Source organism: Diadema antillarum, unplaced genomic scaffold (genome assembly GCF_040938485.1).
Source record: "Diadema antillarum isolate AM-2024a unplaced genomic scaffold, OU_Dant_1.0 seq00001698_RagTag, whole genome shotgun sequence".
Taxonomy (NCBI): Eukaryota; Metazoa; Echinodermata; class Echinoidea; order Diadematoida; family Diadematidae; genus Diadema; species Diadema antillarum.
The window spans coordinates 1213408-1232442 of record NW_027272389.1 but is presented as its reverse complement, the minus strand read 5'-3'; the positions used below and the strand labels follow the sequence as shown (position 1 = coordinate 1232442).

The window sequence follows — 19035 nt, the reverse complement described above, 5'->3', positions numbered from 1 at the left end:
GTAGGCATAAAAAAGGCATAAAATAAAGACATTAATTTGCACATGTGGGACTACCCATCATATTTCAATCAATACTGATAACTTGATATTGTGTGTGAGGGAATTACTCACCTTTATGGGTAAGAAGATGTTTTTCGCCAAGGAAATCCAATATCAAGAATGTGTTTCTTATTAGTTGTACGTAGATGTTTGAATTTGTAAATTTATATAGTTTGCGATTGTATCAAGATCGTCTGTGGATTGGTATGTGGTTATCGAATGGGTGTGTGTTGTGTGGAAAGCTTGAATATGGTCTGCACAATGCTGTGTGTGTATGTGACACATTCTGTATGTACATTATGACTGCGTGTGTGTGTGTGTGTGTGAAGACGGGGAATTCCCTAAGTGGAAGGCCAATCACAGCATCAGATTGCCTCACACCTGCTGAACGTCATGATGATGTCATGTATACATATGGCCGTCCCACCACATTTTCTGCATGTACAGTGTTGTATCAGTGTGCGTGCACACACACACTTCACACGTACAACATGCAGTGCTAGCTGGAGTGCACTGAAGAAAATGATTATGTGTGTACAAGACAGTTTTTGGCGCATCAAGCTTTACAATCTCGGAAGATGATAGCACAGGCGAAGTAAAGCTTTACCGAAGGCATTTTGCTTTACCTCGCTATAGCAGGTTTGATTTACTATGTTTTTCTTTGTTTGGAAGTCACAAAATTTATCTCGTTATAGCAGTTATTTCGTTATAGCCGATCTCGCTATAAGAGTAGCATTTTACATAGACTTGTGTGGAAGGAAATTTGGGACCGAGAAAATTTCCTCGTTATAACCGATATCTCGTTATAGCAGTGTTCGTTATACCGAGTTTCCCCTGTACTGACAGACTGATATGGAGGCACAAATAGACTCTCTAATGCAAGGAAACAACCACTACTGATTATCTTAACACATTCAGACATAAAACATTTATGCTACTTTCACAACAGAGGTGGGCAGATAGTTGTGTGAAGATAAAAATAATATGCTATGAATGTAGTCAGCACTTTTTTAAGGCTGATGCTTTCAGCTGAGCATATGAACAAGAAAGATAAGAGATACTGTTTTTTTTTTTTTTTAAAGGGCAATGGAAAGACACTTCACTAGATGGATCCTCCCCACGTGTAGCTAAGGAGAAAGGGGGGGGGGGGTGGTGGAAGTGCACAAGACATGGTAGATAAAGAAATTTTGACCGCATTGAGTGACTGACTGATGGGCATGCTATACAAGTATCTGTACCTTGTTGAGTGTGTTCTTGTTCTCCTTGCCATCAACAGTCCACACCAGTTGACGCTTGCCTGTCGGGTTCTGCCAGGTGTACAGCATGGTCTCTTGGGGTGCCAGGAAGAGTTTGTCCTCCACCCCGCTGTGCAACAGATACCACAAAAAACGATGAGCACACTACAAATCGGCGTCTCAGATATGTGATTTATTTAAGCTCATCGATCTTTCTAACAATGTGGTTCTTTGGTTGACTGTGTGCTCATTTGATACTTGTTTTTCTCTACTTTGAATGATTACTCTCATTATGCCAGTATACATGATATTGTGCACCACAGCTGATGTGACGTGGTTAGCATCACTTGAATGAATTGTTTTTGATACAGTATGTAAGCACATTTTGCATTGTGTCAGTTACACCACGACACAGCTTCTATGTTTCCTTCTTTCATAAGCGCATACTACTAACATGTTTAGAAGTTTTTAATGAGTATTTGAAAACACATCCATGATAAAATGGATGTTGCCGTTTCTAATTTGTGTACTGCACAGCATGGAGTATGGGAACTAGTGAACGGCCCATATTTTCAGGAGGGATATTGAGACTATCCTAGCCTCTGGAGTGTATACGTTACCAGACATTTACTTTGCCTAACACATAATTTGCTTGCGACCAGTCATGAGTAAAATATATAATGACCAGTACATACAGTTGTATTATCATTTTGTCTGGACATTGGTATATTTACCCACACTTGTTACCTTCAAAAAGTCCAAACATCTTCGACAACAACCTTGGACGTGTTAGACTGTCGCAAAGGCACCTCGTGTGGGTAATTCTTACTCATCCCCTCATTGATGTGTATCATTATCACCACACAAAACTGCATGATGAAACAGATCCAAATCAAACGACTGGTTGAGAGCATACACGCGACCAGGCATTTATTTGTACCACCACTGTGTAATACTAGAGAAGAAAAGAGGTGTATGCTTACAACTGGTTGAGTGTGATCGGCACTTCTTTTGTGTGGTTGACCAGCTGGGTTGTGAAGTGACCCACAGCGAACGATCTGAAGGCCACTACAGTGGCCGTCTCTGTCACCTGACTCTCTACGATGATGCCACCAACCTGTGAGGACAGCAGACAAAGAAATAGCAAGGTTTCTGTCATGTACTACACTAGGAAGCTCAAACAATGATATTTCAATGTCTTGTTTAAAGTGCACAGCTATACATGTAGGTGTTTCTTTGAACATAAAATGTATTACTACTTGTCACATTAATCCCAATGTAATTCCCCACGCTACAAGCTCTTTATCACCTTGCAAAATCGCACATTGATCTCACGCAATATGTTCTCCTGACCAATTTGGCTTACATGAGCTCAAGGGATTTTCAGTTTATTGATACAGTTTAGGATTGGATAATCTGGATATCTGGCTTGATGTACAACAGTCTAAATACACATCAACTTCAGTTGGAACATTGGGAATATACCAGTACTTGGTCTGGGCATGTCTTGTGTAATGGAGTATTTCAGGAGGAATTACAATGTACCAATGTGCAGTCCAAATGAGAATAAAACATGGGTACTGACTGGTCACAAACTAATAACCATCAATGATGAGAACGTGACTGGGGTGGGGGCAAGCTACTCACTCCATTATGACAGCAATGAAATCCTGCATAGAGAATCCTACAGCAAGATGCATTTTTCTTCCTTAGTATGACTTCATATTTGATATGACACTCTTTATGAGGGACAACTAGACCATGGACAATAAAATTGTGTGGGTCAATGGTATGGAATACCTTGCCAAAGGAACTTCTCTCATCACCCTCAGTGTGAATATTCAAAAACAATGTTTTTTTTGGTTTTTTTTTGAAGTTCTTGTACTCTTTTTGACCTTGTTGCTGGGACAAATTTACTGTGCAAAGCGCATTGATCAGTTTGACTGGAAATGCATTATATATGAAAAAGAAGATTTTAATGTCATTATTGTTAGTCAAAGATAAGTTTCGTCAGAAGTCCATCAATGCAGGTAAGATGCTACTGTAACGGCAGTAGAGAGATTTTTACCTCTGGGAGTCTGAGTACTGTGGTTTGTGGCTCTGTGAAGTCAAATGGAAGGGACGCCTCCGTGCCTCCCTTCTTCATTACTACCAGCTTGCTGTTCACTTTCCTGTCAATGGGCCAGAATGGCACACACTGTGTGGCAGAGAGATAGAACAGAGAGAGAAGATAAGGGGATAAATATCTAGGTATATTGAGAAACTTCAATGCTCAACATAGTAGAACGTATGAGCAATGAAAAACAAAGTATTGACACTTATGTCTTTCGAGCCTTTTTTTTCTTTTTTTACACGGGACATTGCTGTCAAGCCTCATTAAAGAAACAACTTGCACAAAAACAGGCAAGTGAACAAAAAACAACTAATTCAAACAATGAACATTTATACAACATGATCTTTGATTCTTGTCATATTTTGATTTTGATTTTGACTTTTTTTTTTTTGGGGGGGGGGGTTAGAGTTTAAAGGCAACGAAGGAGATTTCCCATTACATAGGTTTTATGACATATTATAGCTATTAAAGAGAATGTTGTGGCCCAACAGGTGAATACAGATGTATTAATCCCTGACCTGCCCGACTGCCACATCCTGGAACGTGCCCTGCGGCTCGGCGCAGCAGATGTCGTAACTGGTCTGGTTGACCAGGAGGTAGCGCGGTGTGAACATGACGACCTTGGAGAAGCCGAGGTTACTCAGCTGGATCTGAACGCTGATCTGTAACCAGCAGCCAAGAGAGAGATGGAGACAAGGGGGAGAGAGAGAGAGATTAGGCAAAACATCAGACTTTGGATTTAGTGCAGTGCTGATGCTAGACCTGGGACCCATTTCATAAAAAGTTGATATGATAACAACTCTTGCTGGAATGGCATTTGTCACGGTAACAACAAGAATCCTGCTTCCTGATTGGCTGTGGCTATTGGAAGTTGCCATTCCAGCACGGGTTGCTATTTTATGAAATGGGGCCCTGTATTAAAGCCGTGATTTGATTTTTGATAAATTGAGCAAGCACACACTTCAAAACACACACATATAAATATATTTTCTTCATTTTTTCCCAGCTTTTGTTTAAATCTTCAGTTTCAATGCTTTGGGTTGCTTTTTTTTTTGTTGTTGTTGAATATATCACAGAGACCATTTGCAAAAACATTTCCACTTCAAAATAACATCAGCCTGAGATAACACATTGCATAGTGTTTGACCTGTTGTATTCTTACAGCCTGAGAAATGCATAGAATACGAAAAGTGGGAGCGAAACTTAGTGCAATTTGTTGCTAACGTGCATTAGGAGTTGTAATGTTTCACTAAGCTGTGACACATTTCAATCTCGTCTAAAATCATAGCATGGGTTTGTTGTAAAGCCTAAGTATTTGCATCACAATCCTTGCCTGCCTACCCCCTTTACCACAGAAAGAGCTAAACCTATCTGCCAACACTGTTCAGATTAAGACTTTCAAATTGGAATTTAACACTTCCCCTTTAAAACAACAATTTTCAATCATGAAGTCTGTTTTAAACTTGCCCCTGTCCCACAAACAGCATAAATGTAACCAAATATACACCATGTATGTATATTACCAAATGTATAGAAATACTGTATACAGGTAATAAAACAAGAATATTATATGTAGAATTCCATTATAGCATTACATTGAGTATAAAGTGAAGTAAAGTTATAAAATTGTCTTCGTCACTTCATCTTTTCAGAACAATGGAAGCCTCAGACCCAAAGTAATCACCACAATCCACAATTGTTTAAAAACAAATAAACCCAAAAACACAACAGACACTCTAAATTTAATATCAAACTATAATAATCCTCCCACATAAAATGCTTCCACATGCAAAGCAACAGAAACAAGACATTGAAGTCGATCCCAAAATAACAGCAGGCTGAAATCAAAGTTGGGGTCCCATGCATGGGATTGAATTACCAGTAGATAAATAGATTGAATACATACAGTGACGGGAAAAAAGTGTACCACCTATTCTTCTAAAAGTGAGTTCAATTTAGCATTAATTGTTAATGAGTGTGACAAAGTTTGGTAATATCTTGTGTCAAAGAAACCTTTAAAAATTTGCTTGAACGCTGCAAACAGCTATCTACATGTGCATTTTTTACAGTTTGATGTGACAAAAATAAGTGCAATTTGTCAAAGTTTTAGCAGTTTCAAGAAAGAATTCTATGCATGAAGGAGAAAACTGCTTTCAACTCTTTATGTGCCATAGTGTAAACCCCCTGTGTGCCATATTATTCTGTGGCATCAACGTAATCATGCTTGGAGAAAATATCCTGTTTTTCCAATCTATGTAACTTTTATAGAATTTTGTTACCTTCAACATGTAATGAGCAAAGTTCTAGAGAAAATGCCAAGTGTTGATTTGATGTAAACTGTATGACAAAACTATGACTATTTTTCTTGCAAATGGCCAGTGATTGCATTATCGTAAAGGTAATACTTTTGCACACAAAACAGTGATAGCACGTTAGAATTTGCTCGCAAATCGACTAAGGAAAAACTCTTGATATTGAATTACCACTTAAAATGCAAGCTACGTTTGTCAGGAATGAAACCACAAGAAACACTTTCATTATACCATGGCATTTGGCAATTCATTGATTGGTTTGGGGGGGTTTATGCGTTTGAGCAGAATATGCAAAGTTGGCACGCCGCTGACTGAGTTGGGCGTGCGAACATGGCATATAAAGAGTTAAGAGCCAGAAGAAATGGGGCAGATCAGCAGCGAATTGGCATTCAATCAGACAAATTAACAAATACTTCAGATCATCAAATTTTAGCAGTTTGAAGAAAGAATTCAACACATGTACATGTATGGGGAAACCTGCTTTCAATGAAAGCCAGAAGAAATGGGGCAGGTCAGCAGAAATTGGCGTTAAATCAGGCAAATTACTAACTACTCAGGCCAGGATCTTTGAACACCAGTTAATTGTCTCAGATAGCATTTCTAAAGTGCTGGAAACTGCCACGATGGTCAAGAGATTCCTTAGAGTCTTTTTACATAGGGTCCAGCTCTTGACTGTTTGAGCAAGTGTTCAGTAGTTCAGAAATAGCTGATTAGGGGCTGAATTCATGCATTCCATTGTTAAATGCCATTATTGATATGGGCTGTGTAAACATTTTACAAGATAATATGTGCACATGCATATAAAATAATTGTCTTCATTAAACAGTGACAGAAGAAGATTAAACTAAAGAGATAGATGATTACAATACAAACCATTGTACATGCCTGTTTGGAGTGAAAATCTTTGCATAACAGTACTGAAATGATTTCTTTCTGGCCCAAACTTCAAAACAACATAACACTGCCTTTTTTTTTCTATCACTTTCTTTTTCTTCCCTAACACAACTATGCAAAGTGGAGAAAGGTAATGGAAAAGATTATGAAGCAAGCACAGAAAAGCGTTTAGGAAAAAAAAACAAAGATATGATGAAAAGGTGCTTCAAAAGATGAAGAGACAAAGTTGGGGTGTCGCTGAAGTGATGCTCAAAAAATAACGAAGAAGAAAAGAATGAAGAGTGAATTTTTGTGTGAGGATTATTCAGTTGCAGATTCAACTGTTACTGGGGAAAAACAAGACAAGGCTGGCAATCCAAAAAACATAATGCCGGCAGCAATAGTTCTGCTGATTATTAAGAGTTCAGAGGCACTAATCTGTCCAAAGATTTGTAAGAATGTAGGAAGAAAATTTTGCGAAAAGTAAAGACCTCTTTCACACAGTTTGTTAAAATACAAGACGGAAGGATCTCCTTTTCTACACAGTAATTTACCGCAGGAAAAAAAAAAAAATTTAGTCTGCAATTCAAAACGGGGAGATTGAAAGGGCTAACAGTCTAAACAGTGATAATCTACTGGACTGATTTGATCATCAGAACTTTTTAAGTTGTCTTGTAGGGGTAGGACCACTGTTGATGGGTCTGAAATTAATGTTTTACCCGTTTTAGAGGACAAAACTGACTGTTTTTTTTTTTTTTTTCAATCTCAAGTGGAAAGGGACAGGTTGACGGGAAACATGACATGTCATCTAAGCTGCCTTTTTTTGAGAATGTAAGAAACAAAAGGAAAAATTGCGAGTGTACAGAAAAAAATCAATGCAAAGCAGTGAACACAAACAAAACAGACAGGGATTTTCATGGAAGCAAGATGAGATGATGTCGCAAGCAGTGGTGCATTCACAGAAATGGAAGATGAACGGCATTTAACAATGAAAATAAAACCCAAGTAACTGAATAGAACTGAAACAGCAGAAAAGGAAAGAAAAAGAAGGATTAAAAAATAAACCGATGAGAGTAGGATTAAGGTTTACCAGGTAATTGCTCTCAATTTCTTTTTTTCACAAACAGAAAAGAGCAGCACACAACAGCCCTTCTTCACAACTTTGCAACATTACGTCTGCCATGCTTTTCAGAATGGCAATCTCTGCATGCACCGCACAAACAAACGCATGGTATCTATTAAAAAGAGGTCATTACATTATACTTTCTTGGACGATGTATACCACTCCCCTGAGCCTGTGGAGATATATGTGGTGAGAGATGAAGAGGGAAAGCAGATGTTGTGAAATGAGAGACAGATAGCAAATAAAAAAGATTATCATATCTGGCTAAGGTTGCAGCCCTCAAATGCAAGTCCTTGAAAACTTTGAATTGGATATCGTTTTTGGGAAAAGCGGAAGGGGAAGTTTAACTGCCAATTCATGGCTAATCAAATACCAGATTTGAAATGATAATGAGAAAATGAACCTATTGAAGACAAGTCCCATGTATACTCGGGCAGGTGTCTATGGGAAATGCATGTTTTAGCAAAATCAGCTAGTCCTCAATGGAAGGGGAAAGAAAAAGGTTAGGCTTGTGCTCTTTTTCTGACACCAATATCTTCACAATACTCAACTCGCAGGTATTGCTAATGGATATAAAGATCAGAATCATAGAGGTCACTTTGATTGTTTGTTTGTTTGTTTGTTTTTTTTTACTGTTTGCATATATCAATTTCAGTAACTGGCAGTTTGAAAGGAAATTCATCCAATTTCTATGGTGCATTTCTCTAATCTGACTTTGCAAATGGGGCTACTGCCTCGGAAAATGGGCACCAAAGCCATTATTTTTGTAAAAACATAGATAGACACACAACCGGTATATCAAAGTGATGAAATCACAGAATAAGCGATGAATCACAGAATAAAATGAAGAATTTGAGTGGCAATAGCAGATGAAAACAAAATGAGTGCTCATCATCCCCTGGCCCCATGAACAGAACGAAAACTCACATTACTCAAGACCACCTTATTGAAATTGATGTCGCCGAGAGAAGTCTAAGCTCTATCTATTTTTGTTAGTCTTTTTGTCATAGTTTTGGACTCATGCCAGTTTAGAGACATCTTGAGACAATGGATATATGTTACAATGAAATCTCTATCCTATCCTTTTTTCTTTTTGCCTCACACATTACTGCCAGATTGCTTAATAGGGCATAGATATCTAAACTACAAAATTAGTTGGATAGAGCCGATTAGCATAGTACACTAAATAAGGCCCGACTCTGCACATATGAAACATGCACGAAGCTATTTTGCTACAGTCAATTAGACTGCTGGCTCTAACTCATTGTACAGAGTGAGGCTCAGAGTAAATATCATTTCAGTTCTCTTGTTAGCAAATCTAGATATACTACATGCTTTGGAAAAGAATAATACAGATTATCTGACATTGAACGAAAAAAAAGGGGGGGAGGGAGAGGTTTGATGAAGCAGATATCAAAACATCTACAGGTAATAGATAATGTAACTTTTATCACCTTATACTCCGTGGGCTACGTCATGAACAAGAAAAATTGAGAAAAAGTGCATATGTGTCACATGATTCATAACATGAAATCTAAACTTTAACGAAAAGCAAGTAGTAAAATTTAACTCAACAAATTAATGCAACCACTTTGGAAATGTGTCACACAACTACTCTGGAGTACTAGATTGGTCAAAATATCTATAAACATTTCAAAACGAAACTTTTAAAAGATGTAAAATCATGGAATACTGGAAGGAAGATTGGGATTGTGGCATTGAAGAATGTAAGGGGTATGAATGATAAATAACACTTGGTTGGCATCTCAAATTTAATATATACAGTGTACAACTTGAAGGTGTTTATAAATACTCGAGGTTTATTTCTGTTCTTTGTAATTGCTGCTGATCGATCATCTGAAAATTTGAACGGTATCAAAAACCTGGCATGCTGGCTAGGCACATTCACTGCCAAAACTGAATCACAAAATGAACACAAAAAATTGTTTTAGATGAAAGCAGGATGTGTAGACCACAACTGCATATGTATAGAAAAGTGGAATATACATGTATGCAGATAATGAAACTGAACAGGTCATCACAGAGGCAATCATTGAGCATAATTAATACTTTGGTAGGTAAAAGGAGAACATTCATCTTCTGCATATTTCATTGATATCAACTTTGTGATTTTAGCAGTTACAATGTACCCTCTTCTGGTAATAAATATTCTGCCCAATGATTGATCATCAGAAAAGAAGCTGGTAATAATAAGGAGATTTCATGAAATAACACAAGCACTTTTCAACAACTCATGCTAACGTATGGGTATTTCGGTCAAATCATATTAAAAAAAAAAAATCCACTGGATATGACATATACGATAAGTCTACGATTTAAAAGCCTTTGTTTTTAAACTAGAGCTTCTCCCACGCTCTGCTGATGCTTTCATGGTTTATGGTGGAACAGTTGTATCATACAGGCACACAACTCTTTAACAAAAGGCTCCCAAACACCACCCACTGTCCATGTGTATCGAATTTGTTGGCCATTAACAACAAGTATTGCTATGATTTGGAATGTCATTACCACGAGACATGCATTTTTATTCTACATCAGTGCTCAAAAATGCATTACTTTATTGAAATTATGGTACTGTTTGTTAAAAAAATATAGGTAGAAATTGAAAATTTACTTCACTTGAATATGTCTTTGTCTCTGTATCCAGCCATAATGTAAAACCTGGTTTGGTGCAAGTAATCACTTATTTACCAATGATTAGATTCCATGAAGCGTACATTTATTCTATACAACTCTCTCTTTTCACACCGCTTAAGAGTAAACTACACACCTCACAGAAAAATGAACTAATAACTAGTTTTAGGTTTTACTCCATTATTGTGACAAGTGTGAGCATTCTTGCCAAACAAGTTTCTTTTTGTAGTCAAACTTCCTGTCACACACATGATTAGATTAGAGTCAGATTCTATACACTGTATCTTTGTCTATGTAGGGTTAAAAAAAAAAAAAAAAGAGAAAGATATATGACACTGAAGACACTCCATATCATTTGTGCCACTTCTCATGCAAATTTTTCACACTACCCCTGCTGTCGTAAAAAAACAGAAACCAAGAAACATGTTTGGAAGCAATGGACTTTGAAACACATCTTTTTTAGGAGTGCAGTATAATCTGTTTAAAACAGAAGAAAAGGTACATTTTCGTGACAATAATCTGTAAACAGTGCACAGCAGCAAAAGTCCCAAAAGGGGATCAAACAGACGAGAGAATTGCAAAAGTGGAAAAAACAACAACAAGGCAAGGTTGCCATTTTCGTGCATCTGCAGGTTTTAAAATACCCACTGTCACTACATGTACTTACACACACAAGGCCTACCACCTACAAAAAAATGGGAAGAAGTACAAAACATGGAATTTCAGATGCATATTAGCACATTAACATGTCCAAGAGTTACTCTGAAATGGAGTCCATATTTTCCCTGCATTGGTGTCTTCTGATCCAAGATCTATTAGTATCTTTCAAAAGTGTGCATACACTGTATTCATTTACTTTGCAAAGTTTTCACATATAATCAGATATGTTCCTCTTTATTTTTCTTTTTCTTTTTGCCATGCACCATTTGTATGGTACAATGGTACTGAAGGCTGAAATGGCAATCTATATCTAAGGATATCATTGATATCAAATCAATTCTCTTCAGACCTGTGGTATATCTCCTGGCAACAATCAAATGCAATGAAACTCAAAATGGGGAACAGTGCTTTCACTTTAATAGCTGACACCACTTTTTGGCAGCACCTAATGGAATGATTACGACAATTTCACACAGAGATGCAAGTGATTGATATAAAACGAGCTTCGCATGATTTAGCACGAGTCTTCTGACAGCATGATGATATGATGGTCACAGCGCCATCTCGATCTGACGTTTGAAAACAACATATTTTTTTTAAACATCAAAATGAAAATGAATTGTTCCCTATGTCAAAAACAGAGTTTCTATCAAAAGCAACTTGTTATTTAACACAGCAACAATCAATCAATTTTGGGGGATTTAAAGGAGTTGTTACTGTTGAGTAAGTCACTGTTATATCAAGTCATTGGTGTGATAGCACAGTGGAGAAGATACTCAAATCAAGCATGTCCCATAGAAGGCTGGAATTAAACAAACTGTGGGCTTACAAATGTCCCACTAGGGAGAGAGTTAAGATGAGGTGACGCCATACCTCGTAATCCTTGGCTGATGTCTTGCAGGAGATAAATCCAGAGCTGCCGACGGTGTCGAGAGAGAACTTATCTGACCACTGAGACTCGCCTGTCTTCAACTGGATCTGTAGTGGGACGGCAGTATACATACAAAGTACACAAATGATAAAATTTTACCAGATGAGCTGTAAAATCTCCCAAATTTTGCCCAAACCAGCCAATATGATGTAGCGTAATCAGAATTAGTTATGAAAGGTTAACAAGTATATCAACACAGTTTGGTATAATAGTCATCCAAAAACATCAATTCAAAAAGAGCGACAGAAACCTACATAATATGCAAACTGATAGAAATGCTGACCACAAAAACTTTGGAGACTGGGATGTGTATGCACTTTGCACTCATCTTCATGAGACATGAACCACATACTAAAACTAACACACTGTTAATCAACAGAAGACTCAACTTTCCTGGAGACTGTTTCTTTCAGGTCTTATTGAGCAGATTCCCAGCGTTTACATATGACAACCTGTAATTCCATACATGCTCTCATTGGCAAGTTGCTAACAAGAGGCTACAGGTCTATAACTGAGCTTATGTACATCAACTCTCACAAACTTCCAGAGAAGATCCTGCATATTTCTATGATGGAATGACATGAAATGGCACAATTTCAATCTAAGTATTCGTAACGACGTGTTGGACGATGTCCCTCAAAACAGTCAGTAGCCGTGTTCACACAACGCAAAACTACACAGCTTCACAAACCTGGTATTTTGCTTTGCGTAGTTTAAGACAGTGTGACCGTAAACTTCTGGAGATGTTACAAGCGAAATTTCACGCAAAACTTCTTACGTGCACTTGGAAAGTTCCTCACTTAATGCGAAACCATGCATAGTTTTGTGAAGACCCGACATGGCTGAAACTTTGAGAAGTCTGTCACATGATTAGATCCATTTCACATTGTTTAAGCATTTTGTTTATTCTTTTGCACCTTGTTGCATGTTTCCATTTTTTTTTACATTCACGGAGGGCACGCAATTTTTGCCCGTGTGGAGCATGCGTGTCAGAGACCAAATCTACTGGTAGTTTCACATCCCTGAAACTATGTGTAGTTTTATTGATAGTGTGGCCGTCTGCTCACTCTTCTGAAAGTTTGATTAATAAGGGGAAGCAAACTACGTGTAGTTTTGTGTAGTGTGACCACGGCTATGGATACCACAGCTGGGCTGGAGGGCCATCTTACCTTATTCTTGCCAGGACTGAAGACTTTGGTGGGATACGAGAAGAAGACGGGCTGCTCCTGATCGGCTGGATGTTCGATGATGTCCTCTCCACCTCCCTGAATGCCAAAAAGTTTACACAACCAAACAATATTCATTAACAACAAACAAGGGATGGGGGGTAATATATCATTACCTATTGTAGCCATGGTGCAAAACTGAATTCTGTGAAGAGGGTACGGAAGATTTCAGGTGCACACAATATACATACTTGTACCCTTGATGAATTGTTAACAGCTTCTTTGTTCTGACAAGCATTTATGTCTGCATGTCATATATTGTGCATGTGACATACATTGTTACAAGGCAGGGGAAAAGTACAACTGTGTATGCCAAATATTTAGCAAAAGTCTAATTTTCATGAATTGGGACTTCCCGACAATTTCATGAGTGGTGAAAGTTAAGATCATGGAGTTCAGCAATGGACTGAAAAATCGGTATCATTCACTCATTTTCAGGAAGAACAGCACCCATCCATTCACACTGTAGGTGCTTCATGACTTGGGCCTACTAAACTGTATTATCACACATGTAACATTCATGTTGGGATCAGAGCTCATATTTTGGTATGTTGTTAAATTAGCAAATAGCACCTAACTTGAGAAATTCACGAAAAATATGACCCCCGCAAAATATATGCCAGATACAGTAATGGCCCAAGCAAAATCTGTTAGGTAGAATCCACAGTGTGACAACAAATGTCATTAATATTCATGAGCATGACAATGTGACTTGCTTCCCAAAACACATGCCATTTTTAATACTCATGAGCATCACACTGTGGGCGAGCTGGCAAAGACATCTCATCAATATTCATAAACATCACAAAGTGGGACTGCTTTCCAAAGCATACATGTCATTAATATCTATGAGTATTACAAGGCACAGATCATTAATATTCATGAGCATCACACTGCGGGTTTGCTTTCCAAAGGTATACTATAAATATTCATGATCATCAGGCTGTGGACTTGCTATCCAAGATACATGTACTATCAATCATCAATGCCACCACCACACCCCTCACATCCCTCACCTTGTAAGCCAGAGGCAGGCCGGTCTTGTTGATGAGGCAGTACGGCACAAAGAGGGCCATGTCCACAAAGCCCTGGTTGTAGTCACACCACACCCCGGCCTCTGTCCACTTCGTATTGGGGCCCCTGAAGCCCAGCTGGGAGTACTCCTGTAGGGTGGACCTCAGGGTCATTTCGCCCTTCCACTCCAGCCCATTGTATGCATCAAGCTGCCGGACAAAAAGGTTTTGGGAGGGGCGGAAAAATATTAGTGAGTCTGTCACCATAGTTCATTTCCTCTTTTATGATAAAAAAATTAAACACTAATATAGATTGTATACATGAAATTTATATCAGTTTTGTACTCTGTACTAGACAAAAAAAGATAACCAATTGATATCATCAATGGCATTGTTTTGAGAATAACAAAAGTATGAATACTGACACCTAAGTACACTTTGTATTGGTCTCTTGTTTTGGCAATGTAAGATTTCAGAAGACTTGGTGGTGTCAGAAATCATCTTGATACAGCCTCTTGATGCTGAATACTAACAACACTGACTCTAAATGACAATATTTACATCCAAATTTTTCTGAAAATCATAGCATAATACCCAGTCAGAAATGCCACCAAAGTTCAGTGGTTAGGTGTAAAGTTGTTAATAAAACGGTTTGGATCAACTCCCATAACCACTTTGTACACTGTGGTAAATGTGCACAGTCTTAAGATCATCAGTTAATTTATCCCTGACAAAAATAGTTTACATCCAGTCCCTTGGCACAAAAGGGGTTAACCGGCTTGATACTTGGTGACAAGCCTCCACAGCTGTGCTTGCTTCTCACCCTGACAAACATCATCGTCTTGGCCAGCTCAACGTTGAACATCTTGCTCTGCTCGCAAGGCTCAATCTTGATCTCTTCAGCCGAACCCTGTCAGGAGAGAAGGAATTCAGGAGAATAATGAAAAGATGATGGTGATGATGGTGGCAGTGGTGGTAATGGTGGTGGTGGTGGTGGTGATGATGATGGTGATGATGATTATGATGATGACGGTGATGGTGATGGTGATGATGATGATGACGATGATGTTGATGGTGATGATGGTGATGGGAGATGATGATGATGGTAGTGATGATGGTAGTGATGATGGTAATGGTGATGGTGATGATGATGATAATGTTGATGGTGATGATGGTGGTGGTGATGATGGTGATGATGATGGTGGCGATGATGGTCATAGTTACGATGGTGATGTTGAAAGTGATGGTGATGGTGATGGTAATGGTGATGGTGATGATGATGATGGTGATGGTGGAGATGATGATGATGATGGTAATGGTGGTGGTGATGATGATGATGATGACACATTGCTCAAACATGCTGTTTAACTAGGAGCTGCTGAAGTAGTAGAGGTCTGCAGTTCTGTACTGTTGTACGATGTAAGCAACAGCATTACTATAATTTTTTACAATAATATATCTTACTAAAATATACTTTCTACGTGTCATCAATGTTTTCAATCATGCTGGTCCACATAGGGAGGGATATCATACATCATAATTATATCTTTTGGAAGATATTTTTAAGGGTTTTCATCGACATGGTACCCATAAAAATTCATATAAAAGATATCCCACAAAAAATACAAGTACAAAAAACATCACACATAAACCCCATCTATGGACACAGGGCACACAAACGCAGACAGAGAGATGGGACTTCCCCACACAAGAAAGGAGGGACTTCCCCACCTGCAAGGTATAGTAGATCGGGAGGGGCAGGAGGTTGCGGAGTGCCACCACCGGATGCAGGTGGATGTTGTACTTGGGAGAGTGTAGAGAAGTCCCCTTCACATCCAGCAGGCTTGCCTCCTGAATCAGCACCTGAAGACGAAAAACAAGAGAACACACCATCATTGGAAGGTAGACACATCATATCTCTCAAAGAATATTACCTCCATTTTGCACTTTTGTATTGATTTTACTTTAATCCAAAGTATCATCTTTAATTTTTGTCAGGGACAAACTACCAATGTATATTTCAAAAGCCTTGAACTTGAATTGAAGTCCACATGGTGGAATATCACCTTGTAGACGTCCTCAATGAAATAAATTTCATGAGAATAAGAAAAATTCTTCAAACCTTCCACTGTTTACATGCTAGAACCAGCTCCATCTCTCTTACTTTCTCTTCCTTGACTTGCAATAAAAACTTTCCTTTTTTACTACTGGCTTTAAATCATACATCGACAGGTTTTGATGGTATACTTTAGAAAATATATTTTGTGACTCATATGTGCAAATTCAAACTGGCACAGATACTGATTGTACAATAAGCTTATTAACAAAGGCTGAAGCAAAACATATGTGCACTACAAAACCCAAATGTATCAGGGTAATTACCCCCTGCTATATACTGGTTAGTGATAAGGTTAGAGTAAAGATTAGGGTTAGGGTTAGGTTTAGGGTTAGGTTTAGGGTTAGGTCTAGGGTTAGAGTTTGGGTTAGGGTTAGGATTAGGGTCAGGGGAAGGATCTGGGGTAATTGTCCAGGGGGTAATTGCCCTAGAACAAACCCACAGCCTAAGGACCGAAAAGAGGCATATTTAATAGCATGACATTACTTACGTTGAAGAAGAAAGGAGTGTATCCAGCAGTCTTGGGAGGACACCTAAAGGTTACCGTCCTCTTCCCCTGTTGTCTCTCCTTCCACAGTGTCTCATACCGCATCGGCTGGTCACACATCATGTAGCTGGAAATAACAATATGAAAGGTTGAAGACGAGTCCCGAGAATACTCGGGCAAGTGTCTATGGGAAATGCGTGTTATAGCAACATCAGTCCATCCTCAATGGGATAAAATCACCTTTATGTCTATCTGTTGCTGCTTCATGCAGACGTCTGTTTTATCAGCATAGACGTCTTGGCGGTCACAGAACCACTGTTGAATTTAACATCTCTTTAGCTTACTTAGATGGATGTGATCATAGCTGGTATTTGCTAAATATTTGCTCTGAGGCAATAGATTACCAAATATAATCAGTCTATACACGAGACACACACACAAAAAAATGTCTCATTTATGTGACAAGTAAACACGCGAGTTCTGCCATATAATGAGGTTCTCACAGTGGTCCATCTCAAGACAAGTTATAAGGATTCAAAGATGATGGGTGCATAAAAGTACCGAGTTATTATAAGAAAGAAATCTTGAGATGCAAAGATAAAAAACCATGGAATATGAAGACAGGACTGAGTCTACAGACACAGATATCTACACTCTAAAAGGCCTCCAAGCACTGTCTCTTGCAGCAAACTGGCCAAAGGGTGAGTGGTTTCATGACACAGCTGTACAGCCTGAGAAATCTCCAGACATTGAGCTCTCAAGATAGGGAGCTCTTTAAACGATCTCATCTTCCATCTCAAGACAGGGTGGATATTGATGGGCCTGGTCTCAAAACATAGCTGTTTCATCACCACTATACAACATAAAAGTGTCAGTTTCATTTCTCTGACACTGGCAAAACCGCCAAAAGAAACACCAAGGCCATCTAAGTGAGTACAAAACAGTGAGCCATGTGCATGAGAAAGTACGAAGTTTAGGGGGAAAAAGAGTTCGAGCTCACCTCTCATCCGTCGGCTTGACCAGAATCTCTTGAGTGTGGGCCACCTGTAGGGGAACCATGAAGCTCTTTCCTGGGGCAACCTCCCCAACCTTCTCAACGTGTCCGGATGCACTGGTGTGGATGTCCACACCCTTGTCAAAGTGGTTGAAGATCTGCATGTACACATACATCGAAACATTTCTCTCATATATCTTATGATTTGTCTCTGGTCCCTCACACCTCAACAAAACAAAAAGGATGACAACATGTACACCGTATGAATTTTGTTTTTATTCCATATGCAGAGAATTAATCCAGCCTTTATTCACATTTTATGGTACTCTACCAGGAAAATGCTTTCCAGGTCAGCTACTATGGCTTTAAAACTTGTTTCCCGTACAGTAACTTTAATCATACAGACAAAAACCTCTATACATCACTGCATACTTTGAAATCAGGATTTTCATGTACACATTAAAAAGTGACAGAAGACATCCTGTCCAGGTTTATTTGTCCTTACTCTTCTGGAACAAAAAACTTGGATTTGCAAAGAATTTGCAAAGGAAAATTGTAAGAGTCTGAAGAATCATTGTGGCTACATGGATATGACCACTAACTCAATCACAAGATTCTATTCTAAGACCACTGGTGGCAGTACATGTGCCTCCAAGCAAGACATTTTAGCCTCGTTGCCCAGTCTTCGAGAAGGGATCGACCCTTTGGTCCTGTGGTAGCTTGCTCACAAGAAGTGACGTGCTTCTTCAGTGGCCACACATAAAACATGAAGTCCAAACACACACACACACACAAGAACCCGATAATCACCTGAAGGGGTGACCTCACAGTGACCCTTCGGGTGTCGAGGGTGGCCTCAATCTCCAGGATGATTGAGAAGATGGTGTCCGTGGCCTTGGCCTTGCTGACCGGCTGCAGGTTGTAGAGGATGTGGCCTGCCTGGACTATCGGCAGGCGGGAGAGCATCTCGTAACCTTCCACCTGACAGAGCATAAGAGTGAAAGGTGCATAGTCAATGTGAGATGCTTCAAAGGAGACATGAGAGAATTACCGTTCAATAGAATCTATTGCACTGCCATTACGAGTGAGCATGGGATAGCTGATTCTTTTGAATGTCATGTGACCCACAATCATCCAATCAGATGGAAAAGATCTATACATGTGTTGCATAAAACACATTAAGCAGTGATCTTTCAACTTTCACTATATAACTACAATGCTATCCTAATGTTTCCTTTCCTATGTTTAAATGCAGTGT

At 38.9% G+C, this 19035-nt stretch overlaps 1 protein-coding gene across 1 annotated transcript in view; it reads right to left on the bottom strand.

The window, feature by feature from the left end:
• The window catches only part of LOC139711742 (intermembrane lipid transfer protein VPS13A-like), a 120481-nt gene that overhangs the window by 19617 nt on the left and 81829 nt on the right, over nucleotides 1–19035 (bottom strand). Inside the window, exons 44-57 of the mRNA XM_071623598.1 lie at nucleotides 18588–18758; nucleotides 17784–17935; nucleotides 16787–16910; nucleotides 15912–16043; nucleotides 15004–15090; nucleotides 14184–14390; nucleotides 13111–13206; nucleotides 11884–11988; nucleotides 11018–11035; nucleotides 7829–7867; nucleotides 3906–4049; nucleotides 3343–3471; nucleotides 2258–2391; nucleotides 1278–1404 (exon numbers count right to left, since the gene is read on the bottom strand). Coding sequence (XP_071479699.1) covers nucleotides 1278–1404; nucleotides 2258–2391; nucleotides 3343–3471; nucleotides 3906–4049; nucleotides 7829–7867; nucleotides 11018–11035; nucleotides 11884–11988; nucleotides 13111–13206; nucleotides 14184–14390; nucleotides 15004–15090; nucleotides 15912–16043; nucleotides 16787–16910; nucleotides 17784–17935; nucleotides 18588–18758 — 1665 coding nt within the window. The remainder of the gene's footprint in view (nucleotides 1–1277; nucleotides 1405–2257; nucleotides 2392–3342; nucleotides 3472–3905; nucleotides 4050–7828; nucleotides 7868–11017; nucleotides 11036–11883; nucleotides 11989–13110; nucleotides 13207–14183; nucleotides 14391–15003; nucleotides 15091–15911; nucleotides 16044–16786; nucleotides 16911–17783; nucleotides 17936–18587; nucleotides 18759–19035) is intronic.